The sequence below is a fragment of the Sorex fumeus genome, unplaced genomic scaffold (assembly GCF_029834395.1).
Source record: "Sorex fumeus unplaced genomic scaffold, SorFum_2.1 ptg000079l, whole genome shotgun sequence".
NCBI classification, from domain to species: domain Eukaryota; kingdom Metazoa; phylum Chordata; class Mammalia; order Eulipotyphla; family Soricidae; genus Sorex; species Sorex fumeus.
The window spans coordinates 3,626,713-3,650,833 of NW_026606136.1; the positions used below are offsets into that span (position 1 = coordinate 3,626,713).

Genomic DNA, 24,121 nt, shown 5'->3' on the forward strand with positions numbered 1-24,121 from the left:
CCAGCAGTGCTCAGGATTTATTCCTGTCTCTCTGCTTAGGAACCACTACTGGTGGGGCGTGGGGGTAACCATTGGGATGCTAGGGATCGAATCTGGATTGGCCACATACAAGGCAAGCACCCCTACGCACTGTACTATCTCTCCAGCCCCTAACATAGTTTTGTTTAAAGAATATGAAGAGGGAGAGATATAGATAAAGTAATTCATTCAATAGGGAACAGTGGGCATCCTTACAGGTAAGGAGTCAAGGTACCCCATAAAATAAAAGAAAGGAAGTACATATCCAAATTTTAGATGCAGGTCACCACAGATAGGAAATTACCCTAAATGTAATTTGGAAAGGGTGGTTTGGGCCACACCTGACAGTGCTCAGACTATTCCTGGCAAAGTGTAGGGTCCATATGCAATATTGGGAATTGTACTGAGTTTTGCCACATGTAAGGCAAACACCTTAAGACCTGTATCTCCAGATCCCCTAAATATAGCTTTTTTTGGTTTTTTTTTTTTTTGCTTTGTGGGTCACAACTGGCGATGCTTAGGGGTTTCTCCTGGCTCTGTACTCAGGAATTACTCCTGGCAGTGCTCAGGGGACCATATAGGATGCTGGGATTTGAACTCGGGTTGGCTGCATGCAAGGCAAACGCCCTGCCCGCTGTGCTATCACTCCAGTCCCCTAAATATAGGTTTAAAGGAAATGTACAAAGAGATGGCTTAAACATGGGAATTTTTATTTGGAGCAGGAAGCAAGAAATATTAATTAAAACAGTAAGATAGTATTTTCCCATTATATTGAGAAAAAAAGATTTTATGTGTAATATCAGTATGATTTTTATTTGGGAGTTTTGAGCTTACTCCTGGCTCTGTGATCAGGAATCACTCCTGGTGGGCTCAGGGAACCATTTGTGGTGCCAGGAATCTAACCAGGTTGGCTGTATGCAAGGCAAGCACCCTGACCCTTATCCTATCTCTTTGGCTCTTTTGTTTATTCTTTGCTTGTTTTGGGGTCACACTCAGCTGGTTCTGGGCCTACTGTCACCAGACATATCTCAGTTTTTGCAATGTGCCTAAAGTTTGATAAAGAATTTTTAGTATTAGGAATACATTTAATTCATGAGTGTCCATTGAAATAGTCATAATAGTACAACCTTGAAAGTGACTTGTTAAATACAGGATATCCAATGTTTTCATTATAGAGCCATTACAATATCAGTATAAATCTGTAAAAGGTTTATTATAGGATGATCATGATAACTGCTGTTTAAAAAGCACTGGCATGCAAAGATCCCAAGTTTGATTCTTGGCATTATGAAGTTCCCTGAGCATTTATGGAGTGGCTTATGACCTCTTTAGCACACTGCTTGTGATACTCTCGGAGATATATGTGATTAAACACACACATATATGCCTCTTGTGGAGAAATATACACCTAAATGTAGCTAGCCAGTATTTCTGCATGGTGAGTGGTGCTCAGGGCTTACTCCTGGCTCTGTGCTCAGGGATCACTCCTGTCACTGCTCAGGGGACCATATAGAATACCATGATCAAACCCAGGTGAGGCACATTCAAGGAAAATCTACCCAAATACTATCTCTGTGGTCCCCTAACATTTACTTTTCTGTCATTGTTTGTTTGGGGGTCACACCCATTTATGTTCAGGGTTTAGTCCTAGTTCTGCACTTAGGAATTTCTCCTGGTGGGGCTCAAGGGAACATGGGATGCTGGGGATCAAACCTGGATTGGCCGCATTCAAGGCAAGCATAATTGTTCCGTCCCCCTAAATCTTTGACTTTTTTTTTTTTTCTTTATGGGTCACACTCCTGGCTTTGCACTCAGGAGTTACTCCTGGTGGTGCTCAGGGGACCATATGGGATGATGGGAATCGAACCCGGGTCGGCCTCATGCAAGGCAAACTCCCTACCCGCTGTGCTATCTCTCCAGCCTCCTGACTTTTTTTTTTTAAGGCAACCACGCAGGGGGTCTGCGAGAGAGAAAGAACTGGCACACATGCTGGGCACACAGGAGATCCAGTTTTCCATCCTTAAGTTGTGCCAGAGGAGACACCTGACTGCTGCCTGTTGTGGTCCAAAGTAATTAATGTAATGCATTGTAGCACTTTCCTCTCGTTGTTCATCGATTTGCTTGAGTGGGCACCAGTAATGTCTCCATTGTGAGACTTGTTGTTACTGTTTTTGGCATATCGAATATGCCATGGGGAGCTTGCCATGGAGAGTATCCATGCAGGTGGAATACTCCCGGTAGCTTGCTGGGCTCTCCGAGAGGGTTGGAGGAATTGAACCTGGGTTGGCCGCATGCAAGGCCAACACTTACCTGCTGTGCTATTGCTCCAGCCCATAATGTAATAAAATAAAATAAAATAAAATAAAATAAAACACCCAAACCCTGGGTTGGGCCAGGAACAAACTGAAGTCAGATTTAGAGGCCTTCATTTCTTGGCTCCATCAGACCTGGAGGCTCCCATGCTGACAGTGACTGTGTGTCTTGTCCAGGTCTTAAACGGGCTGGCCACCAGCTCCAGCATGACTTGTTCTTCGACACACTGAAGGTTCAGTGCGGCTGCCCTGTGAAGGAGGTCTTGGGAAGGGCTGCCCAGCGCCAAATCAATTTTCGGCATTTTGAGGATGGCACAGTAAGTTCATCTTTCCTTTGTCCTTCTCCACCACAAATTCTATATATATAGATATATCTATATATATCTATATATATATATATATCATGCTTTCTTAGTGGTTTAAAATAAGAATATTGGCACTTGGGACTATCTAATAATTTTTTTCTTAACAATTTCTGATTTACAACATCATGACTATTTCAAATAAATACAAATTTATTCATTTTGTTTGTTTGCTATGGGAAGTCACATCTGGTGGTGCTCAGGGTTTATTCCTGGCTCAGAGTTCAGGGCTTGGGGTGGGAGGAGGCAAGGGACTATATGGGGTGCTGGTTCTCTAGTACTTTAGAAGGGGTGGTAGTTTTCTTCAGTTCTTTCTCTTCTCAGGGTTTTTCTATTGGTTTAGAATTTATTTATTTATTCATTTTGCTTTTTGGGTCACACCTGGCAATGCACAGGGGTCACTCCTGGCTCTGCACTCAGGAATTACTCCTGGCGGTGCTCAGGGAACCACATGGGATGCTGGGAATCGAACCTGGGTAGTCCGCATGCAAGTCAAATGCCCTACCCGCTGTGCTGTCTCTCCAGCCTTATTGGTTTAGAATTTAGAGCTGATGGCTTCTCTTTCATTTATGTCTCTGTAGCTTGGTATTTCTCTTGATGAAACAGTCAATGAGAAAGATCTGGATGATTTGTTGTGGATCTTTGGCTGTGAGTCATCTGCAGTAAGTAAACAAAAAATTTTGCACTTTTCATCATAATTATTGAAACTGGTATTAAAGATGGCTTTATCTCTTGTGGGTCTGAGTGTGAGGGAGAGAGAAGGAGCTTGACGTTGGGTATCTTGTTGTCAAAATTCGTTGGTTGTCAAAATTCTGCCACTGATCATCCCTGTGACAGCTGATAAAGCTGGAAGTCACTGCTGAGGATTCTGGACCACATAGGGGTTGGGGACCGATACCTGGTGTGCTCAGGACTTATTTCTTGCTCTACGCTCAGGGATCATTCCTGGCAGTACTCAGGGAATCGTGTGGGGTGCTTAGAATTGGACCCAGGTCAGCTGTGTGCCTGCCTGCTGTACTATGTCCAGCACATACAACTGGTGTTTAACAGAAGTTCTCCCTACTGGCATTGTTCTCTTAGTTACGTAGATTCTATGAAAATGATGGTATGCGTATTTCAAAAGAATGTAAACCCAGGGTTGCTAATAATTTCTTGTGTCAAAGTGGTCGTGAATGAAAGAATTTCAAGAAGCTCTGCTCTAAACTGAGGAGGGTGGGGCCAGAGGTGTTACATACCGGAAAAGCATCTACCAAGACCAGCAGCAGAGATGCTATCTGAGAGCTGAAGTAGTTCTTTGTAACTTAGATGGTTGCAAAACAATGAAATAACAAGGACTTGCGGGTAAATGTTTTGATTCCTTGGAATGAAAGTGAAGAGAGAATGGTTCCTAGACCTATGTCATGGTGTTAACCACCATGCTCTCCATGATGTGGTGCTGGATAAGTGGTTTTAGAATTAATGAGTGGAAGGAAACATTTCCTATAGACGTAGAAATAGCTTTCAGAGTCCTGAGCAGCTTGGTCCTGGTGTCTTGCTTATCTGTTCATGTTGACACTGAACTTCATTACAAAATAACAAATGCTATCAGAGAAGTGTGTATGTATGTATGTATGTATGTATGCATGTATGTATATAGGGCTTTGACAGAATGCACCCTGAGCAGATGCCTCAATCTGCAGGTGGGTTTAGACACGATTCCTGCCCTTTCATTTCTGTGTCCTCTCCATCAGGAGCTGGTAGCTGAAAGCATGGGTGAGGAGCAGAGAGGGATTCCAGGGACTGCCTTCAAGAGGACCAGCCCATTCCTCACACATCAAGTATTCAACAGGTTTGGATGGCTTGTGTGACTGTGCGTTTAGTGCTGTGGCTTGGCATGGTAGAGATTTCAGTCTTGACCTGGGCAGATCACACCTTATTTCCTGACAGCACTTTCCCCTTGACAGAATTTGGATGCGTAACTATCAGGCTGAAGTTCATAGAAACTCAACAAGCTCTTCTTCCCGGCCTTCCTCTTGTGCTCACAGGCAGATATTACCCTTATGCCTCCTGAGGTTCAAGGGGATTTCAGACTCTCCCTCAAGTGCCTTGTTGACATATTGCCCATGGCCCCATTTGTCTGCTTGAAGTGAATCTCAAGTATGGATTAGTGTGGTTCAGGAGGGTATGCTGAGCCCTTGCTGTTTTGTTAGTCCTAATCAGTAGTGATGCTTTATGTTCACAGCTATCACTCGGAAACAAATATAGTTCGATATATGAAGAAACTGGAAAACAAAGACATTTCCCTTGTTCACAGCATGATTCCACTGGTAATGATTGGTTTTCCCCCTTGCCTCTACTTCTAACCCCATTCTGGTGCACCCTCTTTGAGTAATCTCTAACAGACTGCAGGAGGGAAGTGGGTGACCATTTAGACACACTGGAGGGCTGAGAGATGGACCACAGAAACTAAAATCATTAACACGTTTCATTTTCGATGTGTTTCTTAAAGGGGTCCTGCACCATGAAACTCAACAGTTCATCTGAACTCGCAGTGAGTATTCACTTCTATGAAGATAGAACTTAGTAGGGACAGTATTCTAGCTTATAGATTCAAGCAGGTAACTAGAGAAAGCTTCTGGGACTATATATTGGCTGTTCATTTTTTTTTTTTACTTCTTAAAATTGTGTGTATGTGTGGTGGGGGGTTGGGGAGTGTGGGTTGGGACACACCTTTCTGTCCTCAGGGGCTGGGTCTGCTCAGGAAAGACCACTGGTGGTGCTCAGGGATCATATGTGATACCAGGGATTGAGCTGTCTCAGTCATGGGCCACATGCAAAGCAAGCGCCATACCCCTTACCTCTGGACCCTGATTTCATGACTACTTTAATAATTGCTTACTTTGATAAATTTAAGAGATTCTTTAAAAAATTTTTTGAATCACTGTGAAACACACAGATACAAGGTTGTTCACGACTGGTTTCAGTTATCCGGTGTTCCTACACCTGTCCTTCACCAGGGTATATTTCCCACCAGCAATGTCCTCCCACCCTAAGAGAAAGGTTTTTTTTTTTTTTTTATGCTTTTTGGGTCACACCCAGCGATGCACAGGGGTTCCTCCTGGCTCATGCATTCAGGAATTACTCCTGGCGGTGCTCGGGGGACCATATGGGATGCTGGGAATCGAGCCCAGGTTGGCCGCATGCAAGGCAAACGCCCTACCCGCTGTGCTATCACTCCAGCCCCAAGAGAAAGTTTTAATAATAACAACTGAATTGTTTAAATCTATGAAAGTTGCTGGCAGAAGCCCTAGAGTCACCTGAATACTACTGGTATTTGGTCTTTTTATTTTCATTCTCTCCCTCACACCATTTTCCAAACCTGCCATATTGGTACCCAGTGATGTGGCTCAGTGCTGGAGAGAGGCCTGGGCTCAGGGTTCCCTAGCAGCCAGTCCCCACTTACTGACTCCCCAGCAGCAGTCCACCTGTCTGATGACTGCCAGTGCCACAGCGTTGCAAACATCTCTGACCCTTGACCTATCCATAGCACCAAAGAACAGGGGGTACAGGGGCTCAAGCCTGCTGTTCTGAAAGGATTTACTTTAATAAACTTCTAATTGTTTACTCAGAATTAAGAACCTTAAATTTCCTTTCTAGTCATCTATTTATTCATAATGCCAGAAGGGTAGAGATTTTAGGTCTTAATTTGTTTCTGGTAGCAGTAGATTTGTGTAACTTGCTCTTGTGGATTGATAATTCTACTAGTGTAGGAATCAATTTAGCAAAGTTATATTTTTCTTTTATTCTCTTGGGTTTATTTAATTTTGGTTTTAATTTATTTTTGGTCCCAGCTGATGGTGCTCAGGGCTTACTCCTGGCTGTGCACTCGGATTCCTCCTAGCAGGGCTCAGGGGATCATGTGAAAAGCCAAATTTGACCGCCAGGTTTTCTGCATGTAGGGCAAATATCCTATCCACGGTTCTATCACTCCTGCCTTTGAGTTTATTCTTAAGTGGAAAACCACTTCAGGAAAGAAAATAATCTTACATTTTCAGCAATTTTTGTTGGAGTCTTATTCAGCTAATTAGAAAGAATGACAGAAGTATTGTATGAGAATATGAGGAAGCCAGATTGATTCTTTGAGTCTCGTGATATAAATCAAGTTTTCTGCCTTTTTGTTCCTGAAAATATTTTAAAATTTTATCTATTTTTTTAAAAAAAATTTTGTTTGTTTGGGGGGCTATGCTCAACAACGCTCAGGGCTTTCTTCTGGGTCTGTACTCAGGACTTACTTTTTCCAGTACTCAGGGCACCATATGGGATGCCGGGAAACAATCCTAGATTGGCTGTGTGCAAGGCCAATGCCCTACCTGCTGTACTCTGGCCCCAATTTTTAAAAAATTTATTTATTTATTCATTTTGAATACCCATCCCTCCACCAGTGACCATTTCCCACCACCATGGATCCCAGTATCCCTCCCACCCCCCTCATCCCACCCTGCCTCTGTGGCAGGACATTCCCCTTTGTTCTCTCTCCTATTGGGTGTTGTGGTTTGTAAAAGAGTTAAGCCTGATTTTCAGGGAGAAACGTTGGATGATTTACTTTCCATTGATCACTTTGTATATAAGGAGATGTTGGTTTGGAATAAAAGTCCTGGTTCCCGCATGCCCGAGCTATGTTTGTAGAGGCTCATGGTCACCGGGGTTCCATCTGGAGAAGGCGGGATGCGGCATCTACCCCATCTGGGACTTCCCGGTGATCTTGGCTTTGTTTGGGACCTGGAGCATTCTCTGGGAGCTGTGGAGCCTCCCAGCGGTTTTTCTTCTTTGTTGCTGTGTGCTGTAAAGATGGCGCTGGGGGGGAGGGTTGTGGGCGTGACTTCCAGAATCAGAGGTTACCTGGGAGCCGGGGCAGTCCTGGCTGTTTGGAATAGAAGTTCTGGTTCCCGCATACCCGAGCTATGCTTGTAGAGGCTCATGGTCACCGGGGTTCCATCTGGAGAAGGTGGAATGTGGCACCTACCCCATCTGGGACTTCCTGGTGATCTCGGCTTTGTTTGGGACCTGGAGCATTCTCCTGGCCCCTATTTTTAAAAAATTTGGGGGCCACATCTGGCAGTGCTCAGGGGCCACACCTGGCTCTATGTTCAGGGGTCACTCCTGTCAGTGCTGGGGGGACCATATGCGGTGCTAGGATGAAACCATTGCCACAACTGTAGCCACTTGTTAGGCCATTTCTGTAGTCTCTATCCAGCATTTCTAAAAAAGATTTTTATGTACTTTTTCTTTATCTCTGGACCCACTTGTAAACTGAAGGCCAAAGAAACACTTCTGATAAGACTGCATTTCTTTGTCAGTCACACGTACTGGTGCTTAGGGGACCTCATGGCTCAGTGCTCTGGGTTGCTCCCAATGGTGTTCCAGGGACCATGTGGTGTAAGGGATCTAACCAGGGCTTCCTGCATGCAAGAATATTCTCCACACTCTTTAGCCATCTCTCCAGCACTATGTTGAGATTTAAATAGATTATTATGCTTATTTATATATTACATTAAGTTTAGACCAGTATTGGGACGTAGAAAACACTATGAACTAACTAGTGGTATCAACACCGTCATTGCATTGTTTTTGTTGTCACTGTTATAATCACATCTACTTCCTCCCCCTTGATTTTCAGCCAATCACATGGGATGCATTTGCAAACATCCACCCATTTGTGCCTCTGGACCAGGCTCAAGGGTACCAGCAGCTTTTCCGAGAGCTTGAGAAGGATTTGTGTGAACTTACAGGCTATGACCGATTCTCTTTCCAACCAAACAGGTAAGGCAATTTCTTCTCTTTGGTTCAGTTATCTATTGTATAACACTTGCTCCAAATTTTAGAGACTTGATGCAGTAATATCACATCATTCAGAGAGTTGAGTGGCAGTTCCCCATGGCTTCATTCTCCTCACTGGAGAGTCATTGATGTACTGGTGCCCACACTGCAGTTGAAGTTTTTGATCAGGGGCTTGGTTCTTCTGTGGATTTCCCCTTGTGGTTGGTTGAGTATCCTTGTACCGTGATGCCTATGTTCAAAATGGAACATTCTGAGATGGAAGGATGTATGTAGAAGATGCAAATCTCTTATTTTGTTTTACAATATTATTTCAAGGACATCCTATCTGCTACCAAAAGTTGTACTCAGCCCTGACTGAGTGTAGATGTTGAGAATTGTGGTTCATTGTGAATCACCTTTGTAAACTATCAGTGATTTTTCCGCTGAAAGTGAAAACCAGAACATTTAGAAGCTGGAGTGATAGTACAGAGGGTAAGATGCTTGCCTTGCATGCAGCCCACCAGGGTTCGAACCTGGCATCCCAAATGGTCCCCTGACCCTGCCAGAGTGATTTGTGTCAGAGTAACCCCTGAGAACCACCAGGAGTCGCCCCCAAACAAAAGCAAAACAAAGAAACAGGATGTTCAAATTCAAAATAGTTTCTACTGAATGTCTTTCACTGTTGCATCATCATGAACTTGAAAAACCCAGTGTGAAAACACCAAGTTTTGTCTGGAGGACACCTCATCAAGTAGAGTTCAGGGACTACTCCTGACTCTGTGCTCAGGGATTATTCTTTCCAGAGTTTGGGGGACCATGCAGTGCTAGGGATCAAATCTAGGCTTCCTGCATGCTAAAGCATGCACTCAAGCATTCTCTCCACCCCTCTATGTCTAATTCATGTTTGGGGATTTGGTTTTAGGTCCATACCTGGCTGGGCTCAGGACTTACTCCTCTGTGCTCAGGAATCTCTCCTGGCAGTGCTTGGGGCGGGGGGAGGAAACCATATGTGGTGCCCAATATTTGAACTCACGTCAGCTGCATGCAAGGCAAGTGCTTTACTTGCTGTACTATGTCTCCACAACTCTTAATCTAATTCTTTTATACTTTTTTCTCTTTTCCTTTCTACTCCCATTCACTGTTAAAATTTTGGTGTTTTTTTTTTTTATGTTACTTTTTTTTTTTTTCTTTTTGGGTCACACCCGGCGATGCACAGATGCACAGGGGTTACTCCTGGCTCATGCACTCAGGAATTGCTCCTGGTGGTGCTCGGAGGACCAAATGGGATGCTGAGAATCAAACCTGGGTCGGCTGCATGCAAGGCAAACACCCTACCCTCTGTGCTATCACTCCAGCCCCTATATGTTACTTTTTTTTAAATTGAATCACTGACTCTTTCAAAGCTGTTCATGATTAAATTTCAGTCATACAGTATTCCAAAACCCATCCCTCCACCAGTGTACATTTCCCAGCATTGGTGTCCCCAGATTCCCTCCTTTCTCTCTCTCTCTCTCTCTCTCTCTCTTTCTCTCTCTCTCTCTCGCTTTCCCTCTCCCTCTCTACCTCTCTCTCTATTTCCTTTTGGGCATTGTAGTTTGCAATATTGATACTGAAACATTATCAAAAATATCCCTTTACCTACTTTTAACACTCAGTTCTTATCATTCCCAGCTGTTATTGCCCTACTGGTCTCTTCTTTATCTTACCATCTTACCTACCCTCAGCCCCACACACATACTTGTTGTAGATTTCAACCACTGACCAGTCCTTCTAGCCTGTTTTCCTGGTCATAGATAGTTCACTACTATGTATTTTTTATATATCACAAATGAATGCAGTCATTCTATATCTGTTCCTCTCCTTCTGACTCATTTCACTCAGCGTGATACTTTCCACGTCCGTCCATTTTTAGGAAAATTTCATGACTTCATTTTTTCCTAATAGCGGTGTAGTATTCCACTGTGTAGATGTGCCGTAGTTTCTTTATCCATTCATCTGTTCTTGGGCACTCAGGTTGTTTCCAGATTCTGGCTATTGTGAATAGTGCTGCAGTGAACAAAGGAGTGCAGATGGTGTTTCTGCTGTGTGTGTTCGGGTCCCCACGTAATATTTCCAGAAATGGCATTGCTATGTCAAAAGGGAGCTCAATTTCTAGTTTTTTGAGGAATGTCCATTTTGTTTTCCAAAAAGGTTGGACCAGTTGGCATTCCCACCAGCAATGAAGGAAAGTCCCTTTCTCCCCACATCCACTGGTTGCCTTTGTTCTTTTGGAAGTGTTCCAGTCTCTGTGGTGTGAGATGGTATCTCCCTGTTGTTTTGATCTGCATCTCCCTGATGATTAGTGATGAAGAGCATTTTTTGCGTGTGCCTTTTGGCCATTCAAGAATCTTTTTTTAAATTAATTATGTTAGGCAGCATGCTTTACAATGGTAGGGGTTTTTTTTCCCCTAATTTTTAAAAATTGAATCACCATGATATATACACAGTTACAAACTTGTTCATGATTGGGTTTCAGTCATATAATGTTCCAACATCTGTCCCTTCCAATGATAGGGTTTCATGCACAAAACACTCCAGCACCCAGTGTCCTTTTCCCTCCACCATTGTCCTAGTACGTCCTCCCCCCATCGCACGTCACCATGGTAAACTTTCTATTGAAGTTTTTCCTTCTGACGAGGGACTGCATATATACCTGGCTGTGGTCCCACATACAGCTGTGGGGCTTGCGGGGTGCCTCTCTGGCTGCAGTGCTCCTGCTTACTGAGACTTGCAAATCCGTGTTAAGCCTGATACTTGCACACAGCTTCCCAGGGGCACGCTAGCTGAAGCCAAGCATTCTGCTTGCACCTAGGGGTCCCTGCAACGCTCAGACGTGCTCTCAGGGGCAGCACATTCTGGCCCTAGTGCTCGCTTGCACATTTAAAAATGTTTTAACTTCTTGTGCTTCCCAGGGATTACACCCCTTTGTGGGTCTATAATGTGGGTCCCAACATTGTTTCAAAGACTTAAAAGAGTTGACTGTGGGTTAGAAGTAGAGTGTGGGTTCTATCCCCAGCACCACAAACAAGTTTACAAAAATCAAGTACTTGAAACAAGCAGCTTGTCACCATGCCTTCTATTTATATGTTCATTTTACAAACATGGGAGGCATTTTCAGCTTGGTAGAGAAATCAGCCAAGTAGGATGTAATTGCCTTTCGGTTTCCTGCTGTGTCCAGCATGGCTTGTTTGGACTTGTACCCCATGACACTGTCATTCTCTTAAAATCAGTCAGCCAATCACAAATCCCATCTCAGAACAACTGAGTTAGAATCATGATGTAAAGTTTAAACAGATAGAAACAGTAATTAACATCTTCCATGGGTATCCAAATGAAAGATAAGTTGTAATTATTAGTTCATTTGTTTTGTAAGAGTAGTGGATGTTGTTTTTGCCTTTAAAAACTGCTGTGATCCCAAATGTAAATAAAACTGACAGAATCTCCTGGAAAGATTGGTTTTTTTTTTCTTTTTCTTTTTTTTTTGGGGGGGGGTGGGGGGTTTGCATCACACCAGGCGATGCACGGGGGTTACTCCTGGCTCATGCACTCAGGAATTACTCCTGGCGGTGCTCAGGGGACCATATGGGATGCTGGGAATCAAACCCCGGTCAGCAAATGCCTTACCTGCAGTGCTATCGTTCCAGCCCCTGGGAAGATTCTTAAAGAACGGTGTGAGCAAGGCATGATCATTGGTTATTCAAGTTTATTGTGCCTTTGAAACTCATGGGTGGGGCTTATTGAATCCCTGCTTCCAAGAGGTTCTCAGTAAACATGATTTGGGGCCTGGGAGCTGGCTTAACTAACACGTTTTCACTGTGATGTTAATTTGTTGGTTTGTCTCCCATACTATGAAGACAGCAGGGGTGCAGTGCAAGAGGTTCTCAGTTCTTGCTGCATGTTAGAATTCCTGGGGAGACTTGGGAGAGTATTTGCCCTTTTGTAAAGCTGCATAATGTCCTTGAGGGCAGTTAGTATCTCCCTGGGTGATTTGGGTGCATGTCTGCACGTGCGTTTTGGTTATTGGGCTACAACCAATGATGCTTAGGGCCTACTTCTGACTCAGTGCTTTTGGAGTCACTCCTGGTGGTCCTTTGGCGACCAGGTGGTCCAGGATTGAGTCAGGATCTGTGTGTGGTACTCTGGACCTCCAGGGAATTTTCCTGTGCAGCTTGGCTTGGGGAGGGAGTTTGCCATTGAGAAAATAATGCAGGAGGTTTAGTTCAGTGTTTTTCAAACTTTCCCCAACCTTTCATAGTGCCCTTTTTGGTTCTTTTGCTTGTTTGTTGTTTGTTTTTTAACTTGGTTTTGGAGTCACAGATGGTGATGCTCAGGACTTACTCCTGACTCTTTTCTCAGGTATCAGACCTGATAGATATGGAGGACCATATGGGATGCTGGGGATCCAACCCAGGTTGGCCAGTTTCAAGGCCCTATTAAAAAAAATTTTTTTTTTAATGTAGGAGTACTGCTATTTATTCAGCCACTGATTAGCTGATTGAATTGGGCATGAACTCCACAAAAAAAATTTTTTTAACTTCATTTAAATGCCGTATTTTACAAAGTTTTTCACAATAGTTGTTTCAGGTACTCAACATTCTACCACCAGTCTCATCACCAATGTGCCTTTCCCTCATCAATATACCAGTTTCCTATGTATGCCCTAAGCCTGCTCCCTTAGCAGGCACCAATTAATTTACTTTAGTTGCTAATTACAACATATATCTCACAATGGGGTTGTTAATGTCATGACCTGAAGATTTACCGAGCTGTTAGGTGAGAGTTGGGCCTTCACTCATTGAGTGAGCTCAGTGGACTTCTACTCAATTTTCCATCTAATTTTCTTTTTCTCCTGGACTGTCAGCTCTGTGTAATTTGGAGGTGTTGCACAGCCACATATACAGACACATGCTTCAGTGGCTTTGGAGCCAAGATAATCAACTGCAGGTGTCTCTGTGGCCTCTGAGATCAGTCCTGACACTGGGGCAGTTGGCAGTAGGAGCGGGGATGGGTGGGTGAAGCACTGGACCTTTGGCAGGGCAGGGACCCTATCTGCCCCATTTTAGGGCCTACTTTTGGCTCTATGCTCACTACTGGTCCCTCCTGTAATGCTTTGGCAATTGTGCTTTATGCTGGGGATTGAACTGGGGCTGGCTACATGCAAGGCAAGTGCCTTCCCATCACACCTTCTCACTAAAGTCACTTTTTAAAATTCATCAGTAAATTAGGTGCTGTATTCCCTTGTGAAAGATTAGGCAAGTAAGATCTAGAGAAGCACTTTTCTTAGGGCTAGCTCTCGCAAAGGGTGCAGTAAATCAAGAGGATTTTGATTTTAGAGGCAGGAGAATCTCCCAGTGAACCACAGTGACTCTCTTTGTTAGACCTGCCCGCAGATACGGGACAGCAAATGAGAAAATGTCGTGGAGGCTCCTAACACCCTGGTAGAAAGCAAGAGAAAGTGACCTGGTTATAAGGTTTCACAAAGGGGACTTCTGGAGAAGATACTGGTGGCCCAGAATTGGTGGGAAAGCAGAGCAAAGGAGCTCCAGGGCTAGACTCAAAGGAAGCTGCTGGGGGAGTACAAGTTGAGACCTTGACAGGGCAAGAATCACTTCCCTCCCTGCTCTGTGCTCTGTGAGCTAAATCTGGGCCCCATGTCTAAATCCTTAATGGGCAGGCAGTGATTAAGAATGTTTGCTGTTTTGATCGATAGGGGGATTTTGTCCCCTCCCGACTCACAAAAGGGGGATTCCCTCAATAGTAAGGTGTGTGTGGTTACAGCAGTGTTAGAGCCTGGCAAGCTACTGAGAGTATTCAGTATGCCAAACACAGTAACAAGAAGCCTCACAATGGAGACGTTACTGGGCCCGCTCGAGCAAATCGATGAACAACGGGAGGACAGTGTTTGTTTGTTTGTTTGTATTATTGGTGCACAAAGTCACTGTACCACCCTCACCACCAAAGTATCCCAGACCTTCTACCAGAGGGTGCTTTGGCAGGGGAGATGCAGAAATGCTATATATCAATTCCATGACCATTAACACTATTATGGCCTTATTACTTAACATGTAATCACAAATCACAAATCACAAATCATCCTGTTATTCGTCGATTGCCTCAAGCAGGCCCCAGTAACGTCTCCTTCATCCTAGCCCTGAGATTATATTCAAGGCTCTTTAGGAGAATGAGACCCATCATTGTTACTGGTATTTGGCATATTGGGTATGCCATGGGGAGTTTGCCAGACTCTGCCATGTACTTAACATGAGCGATAGCACAGCGGTAGGGCATTTGCCTTGCACGCAGCCAACATGGCCAACCCGAGTTCGATTCCTCCGCCCCTCTCGGAGAGCCCGGCAAGCTACCGAGAGTATCTCGCCTGCATGGCAGGGCCTGGCAAGCTCCCCGTGGCGTATTTGATATGCCAAACACAGTAACAACAAAGTCTCCAATGGAGACGTTACTGGGCCCGCTCGAGTAATAAAATTATTAAAAAATAAATAAGGACTGGAGAGATAATACATGGGATAAGGTGCTTCCCTTACATGCCACTAACCTTGGCTGAATTGCCAGCACCCTATATGGTCCCTTGAGTACTGTTAGGAGTAAGTCCTGAGCAATGCCCCCAAACCATATATATATATATATATATATATATATATATATATAGTCACACACAAACACACATCCATTATCCTAGATGCCTATCCACATGTGATCATTTTCTCATTTTCTGGTGCTTTCTCTCCAAATAATCCGTGATTTTATAATTTTATAATAATACATTTCTACCAATAGGTGGCACTAACAATTCTCTTTATTTAAATATTACTGCAGAAGTAAGCCTTATGTGGTATTCAAAACATAGTTTTTGCACTTTTTGAATATATGTGGGATTTTGTTTCTTTTTTTTTTCTTTTGTCTTGGGGCCACACCCAACCATGCTGTGTCAGGGATCGAACTCTGGCAGGCAAAGCATGAGCTCTTGACTTATGAATCTGTTTTGCTAACCCTGACCCACTTATTAAAATACGATTTTAAGACTATCTGAGGTAAAATAATGACACCCACCAGCATTTATGACCAAGTCTTTAACATACTACCTCCTTTCTCTGGAATATCTGGCGCATAAGCTCAGAGTTTCTTCTTTCATTCCTAGTCTATAAACACCTTGATTGGTCTTTCAACAAAACATGAATGAAAGTCCTGAGGAAGACACAGAAGGAATATATGATACATTTTGGTTTTGTTTTCTGTTTCTGGGCCACATCTGGCAGTGCTCGGGCTATTTCTGGCTTTTGCAATCGGAAATCACTCCTAGTGGGTTTGGGGGACCATATCGGATGCCAGGAATTGAGCATGCAAGGCAAGTGCCCTACCCTCTGTACTGTCTCTCTGGTCCCAAAGTCACATTACTGCTAACTATCTGGGATAGGGAGCAGAACTTCATTTTGAACAAATTTACTTGCTCTGTATCCTAGAGGTACTCTTGTTAGAGTTTATTTCTTTAAATTTCTAGTGAGGTGCTGGGTCTTGGTCTCTTACATCCTAAGAGTGAACAAACTAGAGAGTCAGTGATTTTCCATGAACTGTACTTGCCTCCTTCTCAGCAGTATTGCAGAGGGGTCAGAAGCTATGTCAGTGTGGTTGATGAAGATCTGAGGTCCAAACACCTAGTGTGTCCTATTAGTTTCCGTCCATAAGAGGCAAAACTTACAAGGGAAGCAGCTTGTGGCCAGCTATCTTGTTCATTGTTGGTCCCCAGGACTCCAGACTCCTCCTTCAGGCATGTGAAAAAGGAGTTGCGGAGGCAGTGGCAGTGAGGATATCTACTCCCTGGAGGTATTGGGAGGATCACAAAGATGATATCAAATGCTTATAGTGGCCACATGTACTGCCTTTACCCGTACAAAGTGCCAGATACATATACTGGGCCAACCATTCATCTTAATTACTTACCCTGTGCAGCCTCTTCTCTTGCTCAGTAGTGCCAGAGTCTGGAAATTATCTTTCTTTGTTGTTTGTTTGTTTGTTTGTTTTTGGGGGGGCACACTCCTTGGTGGTGCTCAGCACTTACTCCTGTCAGGGCTTGGAGGACTGTATGGGATGCCAGGGATAGATCCCGGATCATCCGCTTGCAAGGCAAGCACCCTACCCACAGTCATAGCACTCCAGTCCCATCACATGCTTTTAGAGTCTCACCTCAAATTGAGAGAATGGATGAGCGCTCATGCCACTGGTTCTCCCACACAGAGGATGGTGCGATTTAGTTAAAGTGGAGAACACACGCATTTTGAATGAGATTTTCCAATCTATTACTCACTTCCCTTTTCTTTGTGCATGGAGTACTGAGAACAATAACGGCTTATGATGGACTCATTGAAATGTTAGTCATTAAATGTGCTCTAACTCAGTGCCTTCAAGGACTGTGCAGATGGTCTGGCTAGTCTCCCGTAGCCACGTGCGTGGGGGCTGGGAACCCCAGTCCTGAGATGGATGGGGAAGGGACCACATGAAATCTGAGTCCCTTAGTGCCTCTCTGTCCACTTTGTGTGCCTTGTGTTGGTGAACATTTGACCTGTGTCCAAAGAAGATTGAATGAGTAAAGGGAAGTGGAGTCGCCAAGGCTTGATCCTCCTCTTCTTGTCTTTGCAGTGGAGCCCAGGGGGAGTACGCTGGGCTGACCACCATCCGAGCTTACTTGGACGGGAAAGGAGAGAGACACCGAACCGTGAGTATGGCTGGGTGACACTTGCTCGCCACATGCTGTCTGGGCAGCAGGGGCCCAGCTCCGCAGCCCACTTTCCTCTAGGCCTTCTTGGAAGCAGCAGGGAGAACATATCTCCAAGACTGTGAACTTCTCATTACAACCCTTGCCTCCAACACATCTCACTGCGTCTCTTTGAGAGTAAACATTCAGAGATCAAAGGCTCAAAGCCAGTCTCTCCCTAGGGGGTCAGGGGAGGCTGTGGCTGGAATGTTGCAGTTCCGAGCCACCTGCTCTTAGCTCAGCAAAGGGCAGAGAAGGGCTGGACAAAGGCTTTCACGCAACTTTCATTCTGCTGTAACTCCTACTGTGCCTCAGCGCAGTGCTGGTCATGTGACTGCTCAAACAATATTTATTGAGTAAATATATCCCGGACCAGGGGATCATCAGCTCTAAGCAACACAGGAGCACAATCCATGGTCCTGGTTTGTAGTTGACTTTGGATACGGGAATTTAGTCTCCAGGATCCTAAGTGCTCTCGAAACCCTGTGGGTACCAGCAGGTGCCAGTGGTCCTGACCCAATTCTCATCCCCCAAATCACGTCCTTAGCAGTTGTTCTGACACAGGCTTTAAGTTGGAGTGGAGGAAGGTATTCCTGAAGCTTGTTTTGGTGATGACCAGCTTCCACTGAACTGGCTGTGGGGAGCTGAGGTAGGCAGGGATCAGGGGTGGGACAAAGGCTTCTGCTTGATCCAGGCAGTTAGAAAGAAGGGTGCCCGCTGGCTCTGGCTGCTCAGTTAAGTGGGGTGGGGAAGGTGGTAGCCCAACCTTTTTCCGTTTGTGGTTTTATTGAAACTAGAGTTGCTCATGGCTAGTTGCCTGAATTTTGTGATAAAGTTCCAAACTTTCGCTTTCACAAAAAAGGGAGAGGAGCCCACGTTTTTCTCCTGTCCTGGTGTGTCCATTCAAATCTCACAGGTGTGTTTTTCCAGTCTGTGTCCTGGTTGGGGAATAGAATTAGATTTTCAGACATCCTGGATAGATGTGAACTGAAGAAAACTTTGACTTCCAGTCACATAGAAGGCACATGTGTGCCAAGCCAAGAAAGAGATCAAGCTAAAATCAGATAGACATGCCAACATGTCCCCCCCACCCCCCACTTGGTTTTCCTTGGGCTCAAGTGATAGCACAGCGGGTAGGCGGGTAGGACGTTTGCCTTGCATGCGGCTGACCTGGCCGACCCGGGCTCGATTCTTCCGCCCCTCTCGGAGTGCCTGGCAAGCTACTAAAAGTATCTTGTCTGCACGGCAAAGCCTGGCAAGCTACCCGTGACAAATTCAATATGCCAAACACAGTAACAACAAGTCTCACAATGGAGACGTTACTGGGCCCGCTGGAGCAAATTGATGAACAACAAACGGGAGGACAGTGCTACAGTGCTCCTTGGTTTTCCTTATTGTTTTGAATACTTGAACTTTCTGAGAAAGATGACTTTATAACGGTAACTGATTTTTGCCAGAGTGCCTGCATTTCCATGGAATCAGAAAGGAAATGTTGGGTCTGCTGTTGCTCAGCCAAAGGCTGCTGGATGGCTGACGTCAAAAACTATGTTTTCTACAAGTGGTACAATATGGAAAGTATCATGCTAAGCGAAATGAGTCAGAAAGAGAGGGATAGACATAGAAAGATTGCATTCATCTGGGGGATATAAAGTAACAAAGTATGAGATTAATACCCAAGAATAGCTGAGATCAGCACCAGGAGGATTACTCCATAACTTAGAGGCCAGCCAGGTATCCTAGAGGAAAGGGCAGTTCAGATAGAGAAGGGAGCACCAAATAAAGGATGTTTGGAGGATCCTCCCAGGAGGGGAGATGCATGTCGAAAGTAGACTATGGACTGAACAAGTTTGCCACTCAATGCCTCTTTTGCAGACCACAACACCCAAAAGGAGAGAGAGAACACAGGGGATTGCCCTGCCACAGAGACAGGGGGGATGGGGGGATGGGGGTGGGAGGGATATTATCCATGGTGGTGGAAAATGGGCACTGGTGGAGGGATGGGTATCTGATCATTGTATAATTGAAACCAAAGCACAAAAAATTGTAAATCTACAACTTTAAAAAAAATAAAATAAAATAAAGGGGAAAAAAAAAAAACAAACAAACTATGTTTTCAGGAACGAAAAGATAATACAGCAGGTGGAGTGTTGCCTTGTATGCAGACAGTGCGGGTCAAGCCCCGGCATCCCATGTGGTCCTCTGAGTCCTGCAAGGAGTGATCCCAAAGCTCAGAGAAGCAGTAAAATCTAAGCCCTGCTGGATGTGGCCCAAAAACCTAACAAACAAACAAAACCCAAATTCCTTTTTTTTTTTCTGGGGGCCAGAGATGGTTCAATAGGCTGGACACACGTCTTGCATGCAGAAGGCCCAAGTCCAATCCCAGGTACCACATGGTTCCCTAAGCCCGACGGGAAGAGCCTCCAAGTACTGTCAAGGGTGGCCCAAATATCCCCACCTGCTTAACCCTTTTCTTTTTCTTTTTTTAAATTTCTATTTTCTTGAATTCAGTCACGGTGACATACACAGTTACAGAGCTGTTCATCATCAGGTATCAGTCATCCACTGATCCAACACCCATCCTTCCACCAGAGTCCATTTCACACTCCCAGTGACCCCAGTTTCCCTCCTGCCACGCTCCTTCCCCAGCCTGCCTCCATGGTATGGCTCCGTGGCAGGCACTTTCCTTCTCTCTCTTTTCCTCTCTCTTTCCCTCTCTCTGCCCTTCCCTCCTCCTGGGCTCTATGGTCTGCTTTGCTTCTTCCTTTATCCCTACTCCAGGCCTGGAGGAGGAATAGCACAGTGGCCAGAACCCTGGCCGACAGCCCTGCATGCTCACAGTCATTCAAGTCCCCAGTGTCTCGTGTTGTCGGGAGCACGATCCTGCGAGCCCTGCGCTCTCTCATCCCCAGAGCTGTAAGAAATTGAAAAAAAAAAAACTAAACCCCACCAAACCCCCCTTTTCTGGTTTTCTCCTGCATGACCTCCATGTAGTGAGGGGTCCCCTTCCTCATCAGGACCATTAGCATGAGGTTCCTGAGAAGGCGGCTGTCACTCCCCGGTGACTTCCTACTCCCACTCCCTTCCTTGTGAAGATCTATAGGGGCGCTGCTCAGGGGAGGCCAACAGCCAGCTCACACTGAGGCCCCTCACTCAGGGATGCTGGCACTGCTCAGTCTGCGAAAGTACCTGTGAAAGTCCAGGCGCTGGAGATGGACCTAGAGAGCTGAGTTCTGCTTCGCCTTCCCGCTCCTGGTGTCTCCCCTGCGGCCTTGCCTGCAAGGCCATTGTCCTGAAATTTCCCGCTCATGTCACAGGGAGCTGTTCCCCTCCAAGACAGGCAGGGGCGCCAGATGCTGCATTTTCAGGAGGGGACGCAGAGGGAAGGGAGGGGAGGCCGTCTGGCCACCCGAGCTGCCGCCAAGCTGACATCCTGTCTATACCGAAGATCTTCTTTAGAAGTGACTTTTTTTTTTTGGTTAGAAAAGAAAATGTTTTACTATTCACATAATCAGGGAGGGTCTTTCCACATTGGAGTTGTCTGAGACAGCTGCTCCTGCACACCAGACTCTGCTGGGGTCCAGGAATGTGGATCCTTGTATAAAAAGTGGGGTGGGGCACATCCTCCCACCCACCCCACCCCCACGCCCCACCCCCACGCCCGACTTCCTCAAAGTTTCCCTTGTTCAGACTACTCTGGGAAGTCACTTTCCCATGCAGTTAAATTTCAGAGGGTCCTAAATTGTAATGCTCACAGTCTTATTTTTTAATTAACCTTTTTTTTTTTTTTTTTGGGTGCTCAAGGGCTACTCCTGGCTCTGTACTGGAGGTACAGGGTGCCACTCCGGGCAGGGTCAAGGATGGAACCCAGGCCTCTCATGCGCAGAATCCTGCACTGCTGTCTCTCCAACTCCTCTTCCCCAGGGCACACCTCCCCCCAACCAACGCCAAGTTCTTGAATACCTGATTAATTGGGGAGAATACAAATTTATCCAAAGAAGCACTGATAGAGCAATTACATGTACTAGGCATGATTCTGAGCACTTTATAATTAATAACTCAGTTTGCTGGTCAAATGATTCATTTGAGCTTATTGATCAGGCACTGAGTTTTTTGTACAAAGGGAAAACATTCACCTTATGTGGTAAAAATACCACGTAAAATAGCCCCCACACCTAAATGAGAGTTTTTTTTTTGCTTTCCAATTGCCTGAGGTAAAGTTGCATTCTTTTCTAGATTTTATTCATCAAGAAGAAATTGATTGCCCTTGCAAAGGGGCATTGTTCTTTAATACTTCACAGCAAGTGTCTGAGGATCTATGTGGGTTTTTACCAAGCACCCCTGGGAATTAGAAAAACCCAGCATCCATTTTTGTGGGTACAAATGTACCAACTTGGATTAGTATTGGATAAACTAAAGTGTAACATCTGGATCCTATTAGTTCCATGACTCTTGAAACACCACAACATTTTATTTCATTTTATTTATTTTTAAAGTGTGAGTAACTGAGCTACATCGATAGCTTTTTAACCCCACAATTTTAAAGCAATGAAATGATTTCCTTGATGGAGTCCCTAAGTCCACAAAAGAAATACGAAATATTTACATTTACACCCACATGTAAATGACTCTAACAAAACCACTGAGATCTTCATTTCATTACGTCTTTTTTTTTTCTTTTTCTTTTTGAGTCACACCTGGCGATGCACAGGGGTTACTCCTGGCTCATGCACTCAGGAATTACCCCTGGCAGTGCTCAGGGGACCATATGGGATGCTGGGAATCGAACCCGGATCGGCCGCGTGCAAGGCAAACGTCCTACCCACTGTGCTATTGCTCCAGCCCCTCATTACATCTTTTATCAGGAAGTATATTAGATTTTTGTTTTGTTTTGGGGGCCACACACAGTAATGCTCAGGGGTTACTCCTGACTCTGCATTCAGTCTCACCTCCAAGTGAGGTGAGGCTCGGGTGAGGATCAAACTCAGGTCGACCTCGTGCAAGGTAAGTGCTTTATCTGCTGAACACCTCTCTGGCACCTGAATTAGATTTTTATGGCTATTGTAATAACATTATCAGATTAGTCACAATAGAGAACTCTTTCAGTAAAATTAAGCTAGAGTTCGGCAGTTAGTTTTACTCAGCTAAGGCCAAGTGAATACAGGTTGGAGGTTGTTATGTTTTTGTGTTCAGTGTACAATTTATTGCATGGGACAAGCATTCATTGCCTCGAGCAGGCCCCAGTAACGTCTCCTTTGTCCTAGCCCTGAGATTTTTTAAAAAGTGCCATATTCAAGGCTCTTTCAGGATTAGGAAAATGAGACCCATCATTGTTACTGGTATTTGGCATATTGGGTATGCCACGGGAAGTTTGCCAGACTGTGCCATGTGGGCAGGTTACATTCGGTAGCCTGCCAGTTTGTCCAAAGTGGGAATGAGATAATAAGATGTCACAATAAGATGTCGTGCGGCCGCAAATGTGGCCGTGCGCTTCCAGGAGCTGGGTTTTATAATTCAATAAATTATATGACAGTCGGTGTACTGATACTGGGAGATTTGAGTATTATATCTACCATCTCTTCTGGATCTCAACCAAGTGAAGCATAGAACCGAGGCTGTGATGTGTGTTTGGGTTCTATAGTTTAACATCCAATCTCATGTTTTTGCTATCTGTTCTCACTGACACAAAGTTGGAATAAGTTTAGGCTTACTTTTAATGTTCTTGGTGGGATAAGGAAGAGGAGTTTTTGTTCTGAAGGCCTTTAGGGAATAGTATTCGGGGGATTCAAATGCAATCTCCTCTTTTGCACATTGTGTTGCCATACAAAAAGAATTAAATTGCTGCAGATATTAAGGCATTAGTGGTCAGCTTAAATAAAGCACATGGCGCCTATTTAATTAATTTGTGCTCCAAATGCGGTGGAGAAATGAATTCTCTGTGATTATGTTTAGCTGGGTGTTTTATTTGTTTGTTTGTTAGGTTTTTGTCCTGCAGGGTGATAGGAAGGGAGTTCCCCAGCAGTACTCAGAACCACCATGATTATACCCAGCGTGCTAGGTGGGAGGCCTGGGGTATTGGGATTCAGTTTTGGGGCTCAGCATTTTGAACTAATTCACTGGCTCTCCAGTTGATTTCTTTTGTTGTTGTTTTCTGCTCTTCAGTGGTTCTTCTTATTGCTTTTCTAAGGTTTGCCTCATTCCGAAATCAGCACATGGGACCAATCCTGCAAGTGCCTACATGGCAGGCATGAAAATTCAGCCCGTGGAGGTAGACAAATATGGAAGCATCGATGTAGCTCACCTCAAGGCCATGGTACCCATATTTTTTTACTTAACAAATGTATAGGGGCTGGGAAGACATGTCTGTGTGTGTGTGGTGTGGGGAGGGGGTGGGGCACAAGATGGTTTAGATCAACATTTGTTATCTTCTTCTGCATTCTAATGAAGAGGCTGCAATACCTTCTCCGACAGAGTCTGGGGAAATGGTGAACAACTTAAAAACTTGTCTCTGTAGGAAAAATATAAAGAGCAATAGTCACGATTTTGGTCCAGAATTAATACAACCATAATCTACCTCCTCCTTCACCAACAAGAGGAAGAAGTTCCTTTAAACTGAAATCTCATCCTCTAATTCATGCATGTGCAAGAAACCAAATGAATTATTTATGACAGAGGTAATGGTCCCCCTCACAGGACCTGCTTGCTTCTTTCAGCCCAGTCGCCCCCCACCTCCCACATTAATAACCAAACTGGCAGTCGCAGTTACCCTCAATTTTGGTGTTGGGAATGAGAATCTAAATGTAGAATTTAGCAAATGTCAGTGGCTTTAC

General features: G+C 44.7%; 1 protein-coding gene across 1 annotated transcript in view; it reads left to right on the forward strand.

The window, feature by feature from the left end:
• The window catches only part of GLDC (glycine decarboxylase), a 91,062-nt gene that overhangs the window by 43,992 nt on the left and 22,949 nt on the right, over nucleotides 1-24,121 (forward strand). Inside the window, exons 10-17 of the mRNA XM_056130544.1 lie at nucleotides 2,508-2,647; nucleotides 3,274-3,354; nucleotides 4,423-4,520; nucleotides 4,914-4,998; nucleotides 5,181-5,222; nucleotides 8,349-8,491; nucleotides 17,180-17,255; nucleotides 23,479-23,604. Of these exons, the coding sequence (XP_055986519.1) occupies nucleotides 2,508-2,647; nucleotides 3,274-3,354; nucleotides 4,423-4,520; nucleotides 4,914-4,998; nucleotides 5,181-5,222; nucleotides 8,349-8,491; nucleotides 17,180-17,255; nucleotides 23,479-23,604 (791 nt within the window). The remainder of the gene's footprint in view (nucleotides 1-2,507; nucleotides 2,648-3,273; nucleotides 3,355-4,422; nucleotides 4,521-4,913; nucleotides 4,999-5,180; nucleotides 5,223-8,348; nucleotides 8,492-17,179; nucleotides 17,256-23,478; nucleotides 23,605-24,121) is intronic.